The sequence below is a fragment of the Amblyomma maculatum genome, chromosome 5 (assembly GCF_055883805.1).
Source record: "Amblyomma maculatum isolate TAMU_Amacu chromosome 5, ASM5588380v1, whole genome shotgun sequence".
In the NCBI taxonomy this organism is placed as follows: Eukaryota; Metazoa; Arthropoda; class Arachnida; order Ixodida; family Ixodidae; genus Amblyomma; species Amblyomma maculatum.
Window position 1 is genome coordinate 55,499,944 of NC_139348.1, and position 20,999 is coordinate 55,520,942.

Genomic DNA, 20,999 nt, shown 5'->3' on the forward strand with positions numbered 1-20,999 from the left:
AGTCCGCAGAGGGCGTGACAGGCTCAACTACGTAGTTGACTGCAGATGTTTGCTGGAGGACCCTATATGGCCCGTGGTAGCGAGCAAGAAACTTCTTTGAAAGGCCAGGGGTTGTGGAGGGCACCCAGAGCCACACCAGTGTGTCCGGGAGATATGGCGAAGCTTCGCCGGTATCACGGAGGTATTTTTGTTGCCACTGATTTTCTGTTGTGAGAGAGCGGGCGAGCTGACGGCATTCTTCTGCGTACGTGACGGCATCGGATAGCGGGGAAGATTCGGAAACGTCAGGGCGGTAGGGAAAAAGTGTGTCCATAGTACAGGGTAGCTCGCGCCCGTAAAGGAGAAAGAAAGGAGAGAATCCAGTAGTGGCCTGTGTCGCGGTGTTATATGCGTAAGTAACAAACGGTAGAACTTGGTCCCAATTGGAATGGTCGGTGTTCACGTACATAGCCAGCATGTCACCGAGAGTGCGGTTAAAACGTTCTGTCAGTCCATTCGTCTGAGGGTGGTACGAGGTAGCGGTGCGGTGTATGATGCGGCATTCTTTCAGGAGAGCCTCAAGAGCGTCTGATAAGAAAACGCGTCCGCGGTCACTGAGCAGTTCGCGAGGGGCACCATGGCGAAGAACCAGGTTTTTCAGAATAAAGGCAGCCACGTCGCGTGCGGAAGCAGAGGGCAATGATGATGTCTCAGTGTAGCGGGTTAGATGATCCACTGCCACGATAATCCAGCGGTTGCCAGCTGAAGTTGTAGGAAGGGGACCGTATAGATCTATGCCGACACGATCAAACGGGCGGGCAGGACAGGGCAACGGCTGCCACGAAGCAGAGGACTTGAGAGGAGTTTTTCGGCGTTGGCAAGACTGGCAGGAGCGGACAAAATGGCGGACAAAGCGGTACATTCCACGCCAGAAGAAGCGTAGACGCAAGCGCGTGTAGGTTTTCAACACTCCGCCGTGGGCGCACTGGGGATCAGAATGGAAAGCAGCACAAATTTCGGCGCGGAGATGACGGGGGATGACTAAAAGCCACTTCCTTCCGTCGTGAAGATAATTGCGGCGATAGAGCAGCCCGTCACGAATTGAAAAATGGTGAGCTTGGCGGGCAAGCGCCCGAGACAGACGACCTGGAGAGTGACTTGAAAGAAAGTCCAGAAGTGTAGATATCCACGGGTCGCGCCGCTGTTCCGTGGCCATGTCAATAGTGGCAAGCGAAGACAAATCGTAGGCGCAGATCTCATCAGGCAACGAAGAGGGAGGCAGCGGTGAGCGCGAAAGAGCGTCCGCGTCAGTATGCTTGAGGCCTGAGCGATATATGACACGAATGTCATACTCTTGGAGGCGAAGAGCCCAGCGAGCAAGGCGGCCGGACGGGTCCTTGAGGGACGCCAGCCAGCACAGAGCGTGATGATCAGTGACCACATAAAATGGTTGGCCATAGACATACGGACGGAATTTGCCGATGGCCCAAATAATGGCCAAGCATTCTCTTTCCGTAACAGAATAATTGGACTCGGCCTTGGTCAAGGTGCGGCTTGCGTACGCCACCACATAGTCTCGGATACCAGGTTTGCGTTGGGTGAGAACGGCGCCTATCCCAATACCGCTAGCGTCAGTGTGAATCTCAGTTGGCGCATTCGGGTCGAAGTGGCGGAGGATGGGAGGCGAAACCAAAAGACGGCGTAAAGTGTTGAAGGCGTCATCACAAGCAGGTGTCCATGCGGAGAGTTCGGAGCTACCGGAGAGGAGCTGGATGAGAGGAGCAATAATAGAGGCGAAATTTAAGATGAAGCGGCGAAAGTAGGAGCATAGGCCAATGAAACTTCGTAGCTGCTTCAGTGATTTTGGGCGTGGGAATTCGGCAACTGCACGAAGTTTGGTGGGATCGGGAAGAATGCCATCCTTAGAAACGACATGACCTAGAATTGTTAGTCGGCGAGCAGCAAAGCGGCACTTCTTCAGATTCAGTTGGAGGCCGGCGGTAGCGAGACAAGTGAGAACGTCCTTCAGTCGGAGCAGGTGGGATTGAAAATCGGTAGAAAAGACTACGATATCATCGAGATAGCAAAGACAGGTTCGCCACTTGAATCCACGAAGCACAGTGTCCATGAGGCGTTCAAATATGGCCGGGGCGTTGCAAAGCCCAAAGGGCATGACGTTGAATTCATATAATCCATCTGGTGTGATGAAGGCAGTTTTAGAGCGGTCAGCGTCAGCCATTGGCACCTGCCAGTAGCCAGATCGTAAATCCAACGAGGAGAAAAACTCGGCGCCCTGCAAGCAGTCTAGTGCGTCATCGATGCGTGGCAGAGGATAGACGTCCTTGCGCGTGATCTTGTTGAGCCGGCGGTAGTCGACACAAAACCGGAAGGAGCCATCTTTCTTAGGTACCAACACAACTGGAGACGCCCAGGGACTGTGGGATGGCCGAATGACACCCCGACGGAGCATGTCGTCCACATGATCAGCAATTACTTGGCGCTCCGAAGCCGACACGCGATAGGGGCGCTGGCGCAAAGGTGCAGTTTTACCGGTGTCGATGGTGTGCTCTACGACAGACGTGCGGCCCAAGTCAGTTTGAGGAAAGTCGAATGAAGAAGCGAAGTTCTGCAAGAGGGCGACAAGTTGATCACGTTGCGCAAGTGGAAGATCAGCATCAATAGCATGTTGGAAAACGTCGGAGGGCGTCGAAGCGGTCGCAACATCGCAAGAGCACAGACTAACGTCGAAGGAGGAGGTTGAGTCAGCAAGAGTGGTGATATGACTGGGATCAAGCTCTTCAAGACGTCCAATGCATTCGCCACGGAGCAGGACTGCTGGGCAAGAAAATGGGTTCGAGGCGTAAAGTGCACTCTTGCCGTCTTGAATTTCGAGAACAGCGAACGGAAAAAGGAGGCAGGGATGACGGGAGGTGGCTTCGGAAGGTGTAAAAATCGCAGTCAAAGGAGTTACCCACTCACAAGACAGTGGTACGAGGGCAGCAGAGAACGGAGGAATGTCGGTGTCATGGGCGACGAGAAGTTTTGCAGTGCGGGGAGGGGTATCACAGAAGGGGGCATCACAGAGGGGGCCGAAGGCAATTTGTGCACGAGCACAGTCAATAACGGCTTGATGAGTCGATAGAAAATCGTATCCGAGGATGATATCATGCGAGCAGTTCGGCAGAACAATAAACTCGATGGGGTACAAGACGTCTTGAATGAGCACACGGGCTGTGCAAGATGCGGAGGGGTGAATGTGCTGTGATGAGGCGGTGCGGAGCGAAAAGTCGGAAATCGGAGTGGTCACTTTGCGAATTCGACGGCAGAGCGCTTCACTGATGACGGAGACGGCTGCACCGGTATCGACGAGAGCGAGAACTGTGGCGCCTTCTACAGAAACTTTGATAACATTAGCGGGACGGCATGGAGGACTTGAGGAATTCGAAACAAGCGCAGTTCTTGCCCCCGGAACTGCGACTGTTAGTTTCCCTCAACGGTGCTGGTAGAACGTCGCAGCATTGGAGAAAGCGATCGGCGCCGAGGAGAATGTGATCGACGAGTGGTATAGGTTTGGCGATCTTGTGGGACAAATTGAGAACCGGGCGGAATCATTTGCGAGCGTGAGTCGGTATCGTACGGGTAAAATCGAATGTCAGGCTGTGAAGGTTGGAGGCGCTGGCGACAAAGGCGCGCAACATGGCCCGGCCGACCGCAGGCATAGCAAATCGGAAGGTTGTCCGTAGTACGCCAAGGTTTCATAGGATGTGGGCGGAACCTTGAGGGTGGGGCTTGAAACGAAGGCTCAGCATGCGGCGGTGAACGGTAGGCAGGGACCTGCACATAGGAGCCAGACGTGGGCGAAGGTGGTGGCCTAGCCGTTACTTGGGCATACGTGAGAGGTGCCGTCACAGGCGGCACCACGGGGTTGGACGGCAAGGCATCAGCGACGTGTTCTTGCACGACACGGCGTATAGCAGGGGCCAAAGATGGAGCCAGTTCAGGAACGAGGCGGCCCGAGTCTTGAAAATGGGGAAGGAGTGAGATTTGACGTGCGACCTCTTCACGAATAAAATCTTTGATCTTTTGATTCAGCGGGCTCCCTTCAGAAGTTGGCGAACCACCCAGGGCTAATGCGGATACGCCTTCGTCGCACACACTGGAGCGGCGCCTAGAAGCGCGCCGCTTGCGGAGCTCGTCGTAGCTCTGGCAAAGCTTCACGAGTTCACTAACGCTGGTGGGATCTTTCGCTACCAGCATCTGGAAGGCGTCCTCAGAAATGCCCTCGAGGATGTAGCGGATTTTGTTTGCTTCCGGCATGGCCGGGTCGACTCGTTTGCAGAGATCAACGACGTCTTCTATGTAGCTGGTAAAGGTCTCATCAGCGCGCTGAACACGATCGTGTAAACGTTGTTCGGCACGAAGCTTACGCACTGCCGGGCTGCCGAACACTTCCGCGAAATTCTTTTTAAATGTCGACCAAGATGACAGGTCAGCCTCATGGTTGCGAAACCAGAGGTTCGCCACGTCCGTCAGATAGAATATGACGTTACTGAGCTTGTATGAGTCATCCCACTTGTTGTAGGTGCTTACTCTTTCATAGGATGACAGCCAGTCGTCGACATCTTGATCGGCCGTGCCGCTGAACAGGCAAGGGTCACGCTGGCGCACGACGCCAGCACACATGATCGTGGGTGGAACGGCCGGCAGCGTCGAAGTGTCTTGCATGGCGGTCGTAGAGGGTAGTGTACGGCTTCGCAGTTCCAGTTTGGGTGGGATCGTTTCCGGCACCTCCGCCAATTGTAATAGGGCGTTTATTGACGCTCAGATGGAGAGCTGTGAGGACAGGACCTTGCAGCGTACTTCTTCTTCGTCGCACAACGCACAGGCGCATGTCGATGGCGATGACTGCCACAGTACAATTTGCAATAATTCTAACATAAATACCAGTGGCGCAGTGGTTAAAGCCCTCGTCTGCTGTGCTCAAGAATACTGAATTGAACTTCAGGCCCGGTAGCCGCTTTTCAATGGAGGCAGTAAGGTAAGTACACTGGTGCTATGTATAACGCTGGATGTTAAAGAACCCCAGGTCAGCAGCATCATCACCATCAGCCTGACTATACCCACTGCAGGCTGAAAGCCTCTCCCATATTTCTCCAATTAACCCTGTTTTTGTACTAGCTGCATCCACTTGACCCCTGCAAACTTCTTAACCTCATCCGCGCACCTAACTTTCTGCCGCCCCCTGATACGATTGCCTTACCTTGGAATCCAGTTTGTTATCCTAAGCGACCATCGGTTATCCTCTCTTCGCACTACATGTTCTGCCCGTGCCCATTTCGTCTTCTTCATTTTTGACTAGAATGTCAGCAACCTGAGCCATTTCTCTGACCCAATCTGTACGCTTTCTATTTCTTAATGTTACCCCTACCATTTTTCGCTCCATAGCCCTCTGCGTTGTCCTCAACTTAGGCAGAACCTTCTTGGTTAGCCTCCGCGTTTCAGCCCCTAACGTGAGTACAGGTAATATGAAACTGTTGTGTACTTTCCTCTTGATTGATACCACCGGTAAGCTACTAGTCACCATGGAGGGCGAGGCTAACTGAGATATTTACTAAGGCGCCTCTCACCGCCTGAGTTTCTATGGCAAGTTACATCTCATAAAACTAAACCAATTAATCCAAAAGGTAAGCCGCAGACGGGAGCAAATAACGCAGTTGTGCAATATTATCAACAATTGAGCCTAAATATGCACGGACTGTCTGCGGGGTAATGAATATACAGAAGATAAACACATCAACATTGTCCATGCGCTGCTTCATTCTACGTAGATGAGGTAAGAAAGCAGCAACAAACGTGACAGCAATGGCTGGAGCCGCTATACACGCAGCGTCTATAGAGCAATTAAGAGATAGAAAACAATTGAGCGCGCGTCGAAGAATCAAAATGAGGGGAAAAAACTTTTTGTAGCTTTATATTCGGCTTCTTCCTTGTAGAGTGTCGGAATATATATTTACGAGTAGTAGAAAAAGCTCACAACCAATAGTGTTCCATCAACCGTCACCAGAACGCAAATATATACGTTAACTTTATGAGCACTGAAGATATGGTGCCACGAAATCGGGGCACACTGTTGTTAAGTCTGCCAGGTATGAAGGAATCCCGCGCGGCGCCGCATAGAAGGTTCCAGCACATAAGAGAAAAGCCTCTTTCCCCGCGTGAGGAGAGCGCGTGGCCTTGTGTGGATCGGCTTCACCCTCCTTCTCATCGCCCGGCAGTGACGTTGACTCAATCGGCTGAAGAGTGGTCGTCTTAAGTAGAATGTTCGGTGGCGCATCACCAATGACGACGCGTAGCTCGGCAGGCGAAAAAGGGAACGCGCTAAGTGTATGTGCGTATCAGCCTGGCGCGTCGTAACAAACACACGCGGCGCACCGTATATTAATTGAGGTCGCTTCGCTTGTGTGAGCCAGTGTTTGAGCTAGTATTGCGGCGAGTTGGTAAGTACAACTGCTCGGCTGCGGGGTTCACCCGCTGCTGCCAAGCCCGCAGATCTGCGATGGAGCGGCGCTCGTCTCACATGACGGCCACATCATTACTCTCCAGGCGCCGGTTTGCAAAAGTGCCAGGTGAACAATTTAGATTTTGTTGACTTGGCTGTCTTGTGTATTGCTCAGTGTTGTAAATCCTGTGTGGTATTGAATTCCTCTTCAGGTGCATGCTTCGCATTGTCCTTCTGTGTACCTCTCGTCTGTGCATTTTAAGTGTCGGTATGAATTTTTCTATATCACCTCTTGCTGTATATAAAGTGTGTCTTTGCTACTTCTGACTCTGACATACTCTGGCTTGAACCGGCGAAAGCTGTTGACCAAACGGCAACCCACGTCTGTCGCTACAAGGTAACTGACTTCCGGTTTAGCTTTCCATGCAAGTCGAGGGCATCTTCTTTGCGTCCGGAACAAATACCGCCCCTTCTTTTCCTTTTGAAGACGCTGGCTGAGTTTCAGCGATTGAAGATATCCGAGCCTCCGGAGGTTGCCTTTCCCTATATTAGGTGGTAAAGCGAAACGAGTGATTCGTTGACAGCCTCAGGTGCTGTGGAAACTAGCTCTAAAAGTCAAAGTAAGATTGCGGAACAGTCCTTTCCTGCAACAGAAATTTCAGTAAGAAATGACTTAACTGGAGATAATATATCTCAGGAAAGTAAGAATGTGCCCTAAACGACGACAGGTTGCGCTGAAGCTACGAAGACAGTTGTGAAGCCAGAAGGCTCACGCATCTGCTCTTTGCCTCAAGAGGAAGGGCAAGATTCTAACTCCACACCTTGAAGCATGACTGACCGAGCTGAGGAACGGCCAAATAACAGTAAGCACGAAAACTAAGATGAAGGGGACCGTGCAGATCATGAAATTAACAATTGACAGATGTAGGAAAGCGAGGGCTTCACTGAGAGGAAAGAGTTCAAGGAAAAGGAATAAGATGTATATAAAAGTAAGGTTAATGTATCTAAAGTGGATATGAGCCCTCTTTACAGAGGGACGACTGAAGGTTGTAATGAAAACGAAGAAAAATCGAAAGAATTATTAGAGAACAAAGTGGCTCTTAGCGAGATGCTGCTTTAAGAGAACAATGTTCTAACTATGCGAGTGAAACCGCAGCAAACGTATAATAATAATAATAATAATAATAATAATAATAATAATAATAATAATAATAATAATAATAATAATAATAATAATAATAATAATAATAATAATAATAATAATAATAATAATAATAATAATAATACTTTATTCACTTCAAAGAAACAATACAGGACGCGGACGCGCCAAAGCCGCAATTGGGCTTGTAGGGCACCGTCCGGCAGCAGCAACAACCTCTGTTACCAAACCACAGAATTATTATTATTTTTTTTTGTGGACGAAAACAGCATGAACTAGAGCTGCTCAAGCTCGGCAATAGCACCCCGTAACTGCCTGCGAGTGTTCAAGTTGAAAACGTCATCAGGCAGCTCATTGAATATACATGGGATATAAAATGACCTCACAGACATATCCCAACCGGAAGCGCGAAAGAAAGTGAAAATGAAAATAGAATTCAGTTCTGTTAGGTAGGAGAAGCAGCCCAGGGAATCTCCCGTAGAAATGCAGGTAAGGTATAGTTCTGGCTGGCAATTGTATCCGTGCCTGCGTTGCTAATGAACTACCCCATCTTTGTAGGCTGTTCTTCGACCCATGCGCTGCTGGGGAGGGGTAAGTCAGCATATTGTCGGCGGTCAGCAAAGCTTGGCGCATTTCGAGCCTGAGTACAGGATGCTGATGGAGTCGTGGGTTTTGCCTGCAGCGCGCAGCCGTCATATTGGCGCTCCTCCTGGAACAAAGAATATTTTCTACGCAGCAGTTCTCGAGTGATCCGGCTTATTATATTAACCATCGCCTCCGCAGCACGGCAGCGCTTGCTACGGATATGAGTTTGGCCAGTGGCCCAAATTTAGGAGTGGTGCGACGCAACTTCAAACTTTCGACTGTGCGGTTATGTCTGATGACATTACCATGGAAGTTCAAACTATATTTGCTAATAAAGAAAATGCATACATCTTCAGCGACATATTTGAGTAACTGTCCCACTTTAGCTTCCTCGGACATCAGTTCGTTTACGATCTTGCACAATCTCACAATACCCTCAACATATTTGGTGCACATCTCGCCCGATAACTGGGCTCGCTGCAGCATCGTTTGCTTTTCCCGTTTTTTGTTCGCGGATCCGTCGTCAAAGCACTTCATTTCAGGAAGAAAATGAGTCCTCAAGATTGTCAAACCAAATTGGCGCCGTGCCTTCTGAGAAAAAGACTATGTTCGCAAGTTTTAAGGTTGAATCGCAACTATTGTATCGGCTCACGGGTTTGAAGTTGGTCAAATACTCGTCGGCGTTCTTGTCAGATTTCGCACCAAATGTTCGCGGCTCGTGATAATGCTGCCAGTTGGTCACAGTAGCTGTTGCTCGGCTATCGCCATCGTCTTGAGCCATACTGGGCTGTTGGGGCAGTAAACCAGCAAGTCAGCGCCTTCGTCGAAAAGAACGGGGATCCGTGTTGATCCACTCAGCAAGCTCCACCACAACTGTTATGAACTAAGCAGGTAACGGGGGTGTCTATTGTAGTCTAGGCATTGACAGTTCCCAAGGCACGCCAGCTCCTGCTTCCTCTTTAAACCACTGCTTCTCCTTTCTCACGTGAAAATATACTCCATGCAAAGCTTGCAAATTTTACTCGCATATTCATAAGCACTTTATTCACGCGTATGCTTCAAATAATGTTTACGGATGTAGTGTTGAGCGCCCTTTTAAAGGAAAGCTTTCCTTTTTCTTTTTTTTATTCTCATACATCAGCTGGCACGCGGAATAGAGTGCTCTCCATTAACTGTGCCCTCCTCTTACGTGCCTAAACCAAGCAGACTTTATAGTTTGCGTGTAGCGTGCACATCAAACTCGCACATGTCCTATGGCTGATCCTTAACACCCGAAAATGTCGCCACTTAACTTCAGAGAAGTATGTACTGGAACCTCCTCGCGAAGACTGACGACGTTTACCCTGATGGTGTTGATCTCAGCTTTAGAATTTCGCAGCAATATTTCAGACTTTCGCCAACGCCACCGTATTATCTCTGCTATGATTTCCTCAACCATTACGCGTTAATTGCACCGCATCAATTACTACTGTATATAATCAAAACTCAGACAATCTGTCGAGCGAATGCGGTCAAAGCGCAAGCGAAACACGATGCTTGCAGCATCCACTTAAATTTTCTCCGAGACATTTTGTATTTATAACATTCCCTGCTAAAATCTCCGCCCCTTAACTATCGATAACAGACCTCAGTCGTGCTTCTAACCGCTAGCGCATGCGCGAACTCTATCCTCCCTTTGCCACACTGCGCTTTATATTTTACTATTTCACTCTGCACATCAGGTAAGAGGACCAGTAAAACTATCAGCATGACGTATGGTTATGCACCAAACCTTTGCCTACCAGCGACATACCTGCAGAATGAAATATTTCAACAGAAAGGGAGAGATAAAGAGCAAGAGAAATGGTCTAATAAAAAGACAGGTTGGTTAACTAGGCGGTGCGCTGTTTATTAACGCGGCCAAACCGGTGCGCTGATTCCTTGCCTTTGAAAAGGATTTGATCGCGTGTCCATGTCCTAAGCCTACCCACGAGGAGGAAAACTTTCTGCGAGCAAAAGGATTGCAGGAGGATAGCAGCCTATGTTTCTGATCGCAAAACAATTTGTTCAGTTCGAATGATGCAAGATTGGAACCCCGTGAGACACTCTAGCACCGACCCGTTTCTTAATCTTCAAAAAAATGACATAACTAACGGCGCTGAAGCTACTTTCACTGTATTGTCGATGATTTCATAGTATGCAAAAAAAACTAATGTTACCAATATGAAATAACGTTGAACAATCGCTCGATAATAATATAAACTTGGTGCGAAGAATGGCAGATGGCACTTAATGAAGACAGAACGGGGGTAATGACTATGTCCAGTAAAATAAAGCGTTGATATTTCTATACAAAATTGCAGTTCGTACTGTAAGCGCGTTTAGGTATTATACGTATTTACGCACAATCATGCCAAACAAAATAAAATGGGACAAGCATGTTTCATGCGTGACATGGAAATCATTTTCTGATCTTCATTCACTAAGTCATTCCTAAAATTCGCATTACCCACAACTAAACTTCTTGCATATACATTCCTCTTGCGATCAATCGTGGTGTAAAACGTAATATGCTGGGTACCTAACTATAAAACGTCCAACGCAAGACCACCATTGGGCTGCAAGATGCATGCCCCACTTTACTCTCCCTCCTAACTTTTCAGACATACCCGTCTTAACTCTATTGGTAATCTACCAAAGAATACAATACTGAAATTTATCTTCTTTTAACTGGAGACCTTGAAATTGACAGAAATATATGCAGTTGATTTTCAAACCATAGAATCAAGAGAAAGCAACATCCAAAGCATTTCGTCTAGCATCGAGCTGACCGCATTACGCTCATGTTCTTTTTCCTCTAGTGATTCGAGAGTGGAAGGCTTTAGGTGATGAAATGGTTAATTGTTCATCACTATATTGTTTCATTTCGCAGTTATAACTGTTCCTTGAATGTAGTATAGTGTGTTTACCCTGCTGGCCCTGTAAAATATTGTGAAACCTGTGTCTGCAGTGTGATCACGTGTGCCATATCCTTCTTCTCTTTTGCATTTCTTGTTCCAGTCTGCAATTGAGAAAACATAAAAATAGCCTGGATAGTCAATAGTCTTGTTATACTTTGCTTGCATTTATACCGTAACTCTGCAACAGCCTCTGAACTGAGGCTATTGATATTTAAAAACATACATCACATCATCGTCATAAGACTAACTATACAAACTGCCCGGTGAAGGACTCTCCCATACTCCTCCATTTAAAGCGGTCTTATTCTAGCAGCATCCACATGACCCCAGCGAACGTCTTAACCTCATCCATCGACCTGAAGTTTTTCCAAAACGTGCTATGCTTTTGATCCATTAGTATCCAATTTGGTACCCTTAGATACCATCGATTATTGTATCTGCATTATACGTCCTGCGCAGCGGTGGCGTAGCGGTAGAACATCCGCCTCGCATGCAAGAGGACCGGGGTTCAAATCCCTCTGCCGCGCAATTCTCCACCGGATAAAAGAAAAAAAAATCCGCGTGTCGATGGAACAGCATACAAAGGTTTGGGGTGCGACCTGATGCCGGTGAACACCTCCGGCAACGCACTCCCTCACCAGAACAGGAGTTGGCCACCCTGGTGCAGTAATTGGCCACAACCTCCTATGATAAGCTCCATAAAACCTCGGCCCTCAGTCACCAGCGGCTGCGGAACAACTGACCACGGCGGCGGTCAGACCTGTGACGCAGCAGGGGGTGCTAAGAAAGCCTGGCTCCGCTGGACAGGCCGCCATTGGAAACTGACCCTGACAACGTTTAATGCTAGAACCCTAGCTAGTGAAGCAAGTTTAGCAGTGCTGTTAGAGGAATTAGAGGGCATGAAATGGGATGTCATAGGGCTTAGTGAGGTTAGGAGGCCGAATGAGGCATATACTGTACTGATGGATGGGCATGTACTGTGTTATCGAGGTTTACCAGAGAGGCGACAACTAGGTGTAGGTTTCCTTATCAATAAGTATATAGCGGGTAATATAGATGAATTCTGTAGTATTAATGAGAGGGTTGCAGGGATCGTAATTAGGCCAAATAAGCGGTATAAACTGAAGGTTGTACAGGCCTATGCACCTACATTGAGTTATGATGACCAGGCAGTTGAAAGCTTCTATGAAGATGTAGAATCGGCAATGCGAAAAGTAAAGACGCAGTATACTTATACTAATGGGCGACTTCAATGCCAAGGTAGGGAAAAAACAGGCAGGAGACAAGGCAGTAGGTGACTATGACATTGGTTCTAGAAATAGCAGCGGTGGTTACTAGTTGAGTTTGCAGAGCGCAAACACCTACGAATCCTGAATACCTGCTTCAGCAAACGGAAGAACCGGAAATGGACATGGAAAAGTCCTAACGGAGAGACTAAAAATAAAATCGACTTCATAATGTGTTCAACCCCCGCCATTGTGCAGGATGTAGAGGTAATCGGGAAAGTGCGATGCAGTGACCACAGAATGGTCAGGTCCCGAATTAGCCTAAATCTGAAGAAGGAACGCAATAGATTAGTAAGAAAGAAATTGATCAACGAATAAGCGGTGAGGGGGAGGGCAGAAGAGCTCAGGATCTCGATACAGAATAGGTATTCAGCTCTAACTGAGGATGGCGACATTACCCTAGAGGCAAGGAACAATAATTTCAGAGATATCATTACTGAGTGCGCGGTAGACGTAGGCGGTAGGATAGTTAGAGGGGATACCGGCAAGCTGTCTAAGGAGACAAAAGATTTGATTAAGAAACGCCAGAGTATGAAAGCTTCCAATCCAGCAGACCAGATCGAATTGGCCGAGATATCAAAGCTAATCAATAAACGCAAGGTGGCCGATATAAGGAAGTATAACATGGAGAAAATTGAGCATGCTTTAAAGAATGGAGGAAGCCTTAAAGCGGTAAAGAAGAATTTGGGCATAGGCAAAAACCAGATGTATGCGATAAGGGACAAAGCTGGCAACGTCATCACTAATATGAACAAGATGGTCAAAGTAGCCGAGGAGTTCTATACAGATCTCTACAGTAGCCAAAGTAGTCAGGACCGTAATGAGATTGGCGGTAGGGAAAAACAGTCAGACGTTCCACCAGTGACGAAGGACGAGGTCAAGAAAGCACTAGAAACTATGAAAAGGGGGAAATCAGCTGGAGAGGATCAGATAACTACGGATTTGCTGAAGTACGGGGGGGATATCGTGCTAGAAAAACTGGCCACCCTGTATACGCAGTGCCTGGTATCATCGACGGTACCGGAACCATGGAAGACTGCAAACATTATCCTCATTGACAAGAAAGGGGATTCTAAAGACCTTAAAAATTACAGACCAATCAGCTTTCTGTCTGTTACGTACAAGGTATTTACTAAGGTAATCACTAATAGAATCAGGACAACCTTAGACTGCAATCAAGCAAAGGATCAAGCAGGGTTTCGGAAACGGTACTCTACTATCATACCATCAATGAGGTGATAGAAAAATGCTCGGAATATAACCAGCCCTTATACATAGCATTCATTGATTACGAAAAAGCATTTCACTCAGTTGAAACCTCGGCGGTGATGCAGGCATTGCGAAATCAGGGGGTAGAAGAGCCGTACGTGAAAGTGCTGCAAGATATATATAGTGGTTGCACAGCATCCATGGTTCTGCATAAAGTAAGTAACAAAATTCCCATAAAGAAAGGTGTTAGGCAAGGAGACACAATCTCCCCAGTACTATTCACAGCTTCTTTAGAGGAAGTATTCAGAGACTTGGAATGGGAGAAGTTAGGGATAAGGGTAGATGGAGAATACCTCAGTAATCTGCGATTTGCTGATGACATTGCCTTGCTAAGCAACTCGGGGGATGAACTGCAAGTAATGATTGATGACCTAGACAGAAAAAGTAGAAAGGCAGGCTTGAAAATCAATATGCAGAAGACTAAGGTAATGTTCAACAGCCTCGGGAAGGAACAGCAGTTTACATTAGGTAGCGAAATACTGGGAGTAGTAGGCGAATATGTCTACTTAGGACAGGTAGTAACCGCAGATCCGGACCATGAAAAGGAAATAACAAGAAGAATAAGATTGGGATGGAGCGCATTTGGCAAGCACTCGCAGATTATGACTAGCAGCTTACCGGTATCGCTCAAGAGGAAAGTATACAACAGTTGCATCTTGCCTGTACTCACCTATGGGGCTGAAACGTGGAGGCTAACCAAGAGAGTTCTACTTAAGTTGAGGACAACCCAGAGGGCTATGGAACGAAAAATGATAGGGGTAACATTAAGAGATAGAAAGCGTGCAGAGTGGGTCAGAGGAATAACTCAAGTTACCGACATTCTAGTGGAAATTAAGAAGAAGAAATGCACATGGGCGAGACATGTAGTGCGAAGACAGGATAACCGATGGTCGTTGAGGGTAACAAACTGGATTCCAAGGGAAGGAAAGCGTAGCAGGGGGCGGTAGAAAGTTAGGTGGGCGGATGAGATTAAGAAGTTCGCAGCGGTCAAGTGGATGCAGCTAGCACAGAACCGGGTTAAGTGGAGAAATATGGGAGAGGCCTTCGCCCTGCAGTGGGTATAATCAGGCTGATGATGGTGATGATGATGATGATGATTATACGTCCTGCGCATGCCCGTTTTGTCTCGATTTTCAGTAGAATGTAATTGTCTTAACGTACGTCACTGACCCACTCTGCACACTTCATGGCTGTTAATGTTAAATCTATCGTCTTGCATTCTATAGGTCTCTGCATTTTCCTGTACTTGAGCAGACCACTTTGCTTGTCTCCACAATTTCTTCATAGTAGTGATTATATGCAACCACCCGATTTTGACATAACGACTGGCATGCATTTCACTGTCTCCTCTCCTGTGCCTCCTTCACGTCCTATGAGGAGTGGACTAACAGCTTTCTACCAGAGACTTTGTCCCCTACTCGCACAGAGACTGCTGCATATTCCACGTCTCACCCCGACCGCCATCTCATCAGGCTATGGAAGCGTCGCTGAAAGCTTTTCCGAACAGCCAGACTGCAACCGCACAACCTCCAATTGCAGGCCTCCCTTTCAAAGCGGCGAGGCGATATCGTGACCTATTGCGCTACGCTTGAAGATTCTTGATAAAATACCCTATGCAACAATTTTGACACGGCGCCCCATAAAAAATCAACCTCGAGTTTTTCTCGAAGCGTTTTTCGTACAACCCCTGCCCCTAATCTTGGCTTAGCCACAAAGTCTCACGTCTTCGCAACCCTTGCAGATATTTATCTTCCATTCCTTTTGTCCCCCTTTTACCCGGAACATACAGGCTCTGCAAGAAATGATCTTGTTACCCCTTTCACAATGCGCGAGCTTGAAACAGTACTTCTTGCTAACGCTACTTGGTTGGCTCCTGGTGAAGATGGAATCACTTACTCCACTCTTCCCAATCTTCCAGATAACGCAAAATAGCACCTTTTCCACCTCATAACATTGCCTGTGAAGAAGGTTTTCTGTCGTCGTCATGGACTTCCACAGTTATTTCTTTCATTCCTATACCTAGTAAGCGTCCAGCGCCTTCAAATCTCCGGCTCATTCCTCTGACCTCCTGTGTTGGCAAGACGGTGGAAGGAATGGTGCTCACTAAGCTTAGTTGGCGATTAGAGGCTTCGAACTCGCTCCCTCCTACCTTTATTGGTTTTCGTCCGCTTGTATCTGCACAGGATTTTTTCCTCATAATTCAGCATACTTTCTTCACCTGTGGTAGCTCGCAGCTTCAAGCCCTGGTCACAGTCGATGTCCGAAAGGAATTCGATTGCGTCTCCCATGACCATATTTTAGCCTGCCTTTCCAACCCAGAGTGCGGCTCCCGCATGTATAACTACATTCCAGCTTTTCGTTCTAATCGCGAGGCTCGTTTCCGAGCATTGTACTTCACTTCTACGCCGCATCGTTTTACCTGCGGTACCCAGCAGGTTGCCGTTCTTTCTCCCATTGTTTTTAATATCGCCATGGCGCCTTTCGCGGTTCAGTTATCGTCCATTCCCGATCTTCAGCACTTTTAGTTACGACCACGACATCACATTGTGGTGCTTGCGCGGATCTCTTGGTCACGTTCAAAACACCATTCAGCAGAGATTGGGTATCAATGCTTGCTTTCTTGACCATCAAGGCCTGTCTCCCGCGTCCGAGAAGTCAGAAGTCCTTCTCTAGACTCACTCGGATCTCCCATACCTTGGGCGGCTCCCCAATCCCCAAAGTTTCGCAATATTGCGTTCTTGACATGTCTTTGCATGCCTCTAAAAATGTCAGGGGTCTCTATGCGGCTTTTGCTACCTGGCAGTGTGCAACCATTTACTTCGCCGAGTTGTGAGACGGCCCTCTGGACTGAGGGAAGCTCACGCATGTCGACTAGCTCACAACAAATTCCTCTACTTCATAGATTATCTCTCATTCACCCAGAGCTAGCTAGACACACTTGCTATAGCTCTTCGCGGCCTTTATAAAGCTGCTATTCGTCTCCCTTAACCACTTCCACCGATGAGCTTCATGTCACCGGGCTTTTTCATCCTCTTCGCAGTCTCTTTTCCCTTCACTGCGACCGACAGGTAGCCCACCTATCCGGCCCAGCTCACGGACGCTGCCTTCTCAATCAGGCTAGTATTTCCCCAATTTATTCAATCCCTCTCCAAACTTCTTCCCCGCCGGAGGCCACTAACCTCCGTATACTTCCTCTCGCAGCCAATATGTCGCCGGTCCCGCCATGCTGGCCCCCGACAGGCTGCTGCCCCTCATTATAGTCCGCCATTCACTACCCATGGAGTCGCTTACACGGATGCCTCTTATTTGGCCCCTCGTCTATCTACCCCTGTCACTCACACTAGCGGTCTCATTCTCCACCTTCCAGATATTATCTCACTTGAGCACTTGCCCATCTTCCTACGATGGATACATGGACCCTCGGGGATGGACGGCAATGAGCTGGCGAACCAGCTCACCCGTGGAACTCGTAACCGGGCACCGTTTACCCCTGGCAAAGGTCCTTCGAGGACGGGTGGAGACTGTCTTTTCAAGCCTCCATCAGTGAATATTACAATGTTGCTCGCTTAGACCGCAAGCTCTCCCCCGAACCTTATCCTAAAATCTCCGTTCGGCAGGCTCTTGTCCTTCGGCAGATACATATAATATGGTGAGGCAGCTATAAAAGAGAATAAAATAATATGCCTCTGCCTGTGCCAATAGGTATAACAGGCTTAATCCAATCGAATATAAAACAATTGGTCCCGAAGGAGAAGCTTGGTCTGTGTTTGCACCCGTAGACGAAAGAACCCGAAGGTTCCAAAAAAATGCGGGAATATCTACACAGCGACCTACAGCCGGAGAGCGGGCCTGGGGAGATCCCCCGCGATCTCCCCTGGGAAGTAGAGGGAAGGGATGGGACAAGGAAAAGGGAAATGGGATATAGGGAAAGGGTTATGGGATTGTGGGAGGGATCGGGGCACATTTGGGATTTTCTCAAATGATCCTGATTCGATTCGAGCTCCAATACCTTGGCCTCATTTGAGGGCGAGCACTCGCTTTAGCCAATGCACGGCCCTCGGCCTTCAAGCGCATTCACATCCACATCACGTTCGCCGGGTCTCCGCCACGTGAGACAGGCTGCTGGGCCACTTTGGGGTTTCCCGTCCCCTAAGTCAGGCTCCCTCGCTCCGACTGTACTAGGGCTACTGGAGAGGCGCATTTCGCCGTGCTATGATTCTTTCAGCCTTACTCCAAGGTACTCCGAAGCGGTGCCCAGAGTTCACCCTGTTATAGACCCTCAGTGGTTTCCATTCACCGTCTTCTCTCCAACATAGTATGTTTGAAGGCTACTTCGCCAGGTTGGGATACCTGGCCCCATCCGGGTTGACCGGTCTGATTATGTCCGCAAAGATACTCGTGCGCGCACCTACAGAGGTACGGCACTAAGAGGTCTTCACTCCTCTTTTGGCCCTGAGTCGGCGAGCCGCGGTTCCCTTAGTACTTCGCGAGCAGCGCCACCGGGCCCTTGGCAGCGGGCTGGGCTTTCCCTGGGCCAGCAAACGTCCAGGACCAAGGGGTCTTGAACCGCGATTTGTCATCGGTGGTGCAGTAGTAATGACTACCCGCTAATGACTAACAGATCACTAACCAGTACTAATGCCTAAATTTCCTGAAGAGTTTTAAAGACTAACGAGTCACTAACTAGTAATAATGAATCATTATACATGGCATTATAGTCATGTGTTATGACAACAATGACTCGCTATGACGTCATGACATGGTGTTGTTATCGACCATGACATCGCCAGGCGATTACCGCATATTGTTATTTGTTGCGATATTATGCCCTAGAGCATAATTTTTTGCTCGCAAATAGAGGTACAGCCCTGATTCTTTAACAAAAACTAGTAATGGCCGACAATGTGAACCTATTATCCTGGCATCCACATTCGGCGGACTACCTGGGGGAGGCGCGCTTCGGAGCATTTGTTTCTGCCGGCCGGCATGAAGAGAGGCACGTCCATAACAAGAGACGAACAAAAGGGACAGGTATCGTCGAATTCGGCGTGATATTGTGTGGGACACAACCAGGTTACCACAGGAGTGAGGGCAACAAGAAGGCGCAACCTTCGAAGCAAGGTTGCTCCTGCACGGATCGCTAGGGACGTCTGCCACGCGATGGGAGAAGTGCTCGTGTGGCGAGCCGAAGGTTCTCTTTTTCGATTAGGAGTGTAATCGCCGGACATGAGGGGGCATTTGAATGAGACGAAGAGAAGTTGCGCGGCAACTTGTTCTGTCCACCAGCGCTTGAGTGGGGTGGGCATCCTTTCGAATCCTGTGTGCATGGACAGCTGTCGAAAATTCCTCAAGCGTGTTCTCAACATCTTGTGTTAAATATTCAGAATTCAGAACACTCCACAGACTGCGGACGGCGGAATCTGTGACGACTTCAATGTGACTGTTAGAGGGCATGAGGAGCGAACAGAGCAGATTTATTGCGTAACGAATGGCCAACAGCTCCGCCTATGTCGACGGCCAGGAAGCGGAGAAGCCATATGAGGAGGTTGCCAATTAAGGCAAAATTTCTGAGACAAGCACCAAGTGTGGGTGCATTATTTTCGGTCACACTAGAGTCAGCATACACTACTAATCACGGTAGAGGGTTGCCAGTCGCATATGATGCGCATTCCGGCACCGCATCAGGTTCAGTGTAGTAACCAATGGATTTTGCATGGATGCGGGTCAGTGGCCGAGTGTCCGTAACTTGCTGATAGCGCCACGGTGTTCGCGGCGCGCTATAATCAAGAACCGTCACAGAACCATTTTACATGTGCTTGGCAAGAGCTGTAACTTCAGGCATGACGTTGCATTTCATGTGTAGAGCTTGCCAGCGCTGATAAATCAGTTCGTGAAGTGCATTTATTTGCGCCTCGGGCTGGAGAGCATGAATAGGAGTAATTCGTGGAAGGCCCATAATCACCCGCATTGCTGCTCTTTTATTAGATTGTAGGAAGCCCCACTCTGCAAGTGTCATGTGACGGAGCTGGGCTTGGTAGACCAATCGTGGCTGTAGCACGGAGCTGTATGAGGAGGCGTAAAATTGTGGACGTAGCAACTCCTGACTTTTGAGAAATTCGGCGGATAAGATGCAGCATTTCAGATGCCTTCTGTCGTGCAGTGGCAATCCAGGGGCTGGAGGAGACGGTATCATATAGAACAAGGGCGAGGACTTGTAGTGAACTGATAACTGGGATTCTGTTCACGTGTAAATAAAGGTTGATAGGGGTGGATTTAAATGCGCGTGGCCACGAGCATTTCCTACAGAAAGAAGTGCCCTCTTCTGAGGCGACAAAGTGATCCCCACAAAAGAGCACCACTCATCTGCAATTGTCAGAGCAAGCTGCATACCCACAGCTTGAGTTTGGGTAGAATGGTGCACAGACCATACTGTAATGTCATCCGCTTAGATGATTGCGCGCAGATCAGCGATGTCCCCAATTGCTATGCCAGTGGCTATAGACTGATGTTGAAATAGTATGGGGCTCGCACTAATCCCTGTGATACAGCACGATGTGAAAAAGGACTCCACGTTGTCTTCGTTGATGTGGACGGCGAACTGACGCGATGTAAGAAAGTTTTAGATAAAGTCACAGATATTGGCCTGTGAGTGTATCCATCGCCGCTCCTCCAGGAGGGCATCGTGACTGATGTGATCGTATGTTTAGTCCACATCCATGGCGAGAACAGACCTGATTCGGTTTGATAGGCCCCCAATCACAATCATGGATGACAAGTGGTCTAAGCCATCTTCGGCACCAAGGTACGGTCGAAGGCCAATTTGCGGCGTATGAGGCCAGCTATGTACGTCTAGCCACCACTGGAGACGTGTAGCCAGCATACGTTCTAACAATTTTCATATAGTAAACGTCGGAGAAATGAGCCTCAAATACGATATATTGCCTTGAGGTTTTCCAGACGGCGTCAGGTCCAGCCCTACCATTTGAACATACTATTCAATATTTAAATGATAATGAGCTCAACATTGTACCGGCCGATGAAGAAGGAGGCCTATGTGTCATGGAAAAAAGCTATATGTTCATAAGACGCCACAAGGATTTCCGTGAATTTGGAAACATAAAATAAACTCACGTTGCAGCGGGTTAAGACAAGAGAAAAGAAATTAACAGTTGAATTTGAACGGGCGACGTCAATCTGTTGAAAGAGCAAGAAAGTTGTCCTTAGAAATGTTTTTCAGTGCTAGGGCACACAAGAATGCTTGCCCATTTAGAGTTATTGTTTCT

General features: G+C 48.2%; 1 protein-coding gene across 8 annotated transcripts in view; it reads right to left on the reverse strand.

Moving 5' to 3' along the window:
* The window catches only part of LOC146188347 (uncharacterized), a 113,649-nt gene that overhangs the window by 31,079 nt on the left and 61,571 nt on the right, over nucleotides 1–20,999 (reverse strand). The window contains exon 7 of one of the 8 annotated variants that reach the window (XM_084603744.1): nucleotides 11,171–11,262. The exons of the other annotated variants lie outside the window; for them this stretch is intronic. Coding sequence (XP_084459870.1) covers nucleotides 11,217–11,262 — 46 coding nt within the window. The 3' untranslated portion in view covers nucleotides 11,171–11,216. Of the gene's footprint in view, nucleotides 1–11,170; nucleotides 11,263–20,999 lie in introns of those variants that run through there. 8 annotated transcript variants of the gene reach the window in all.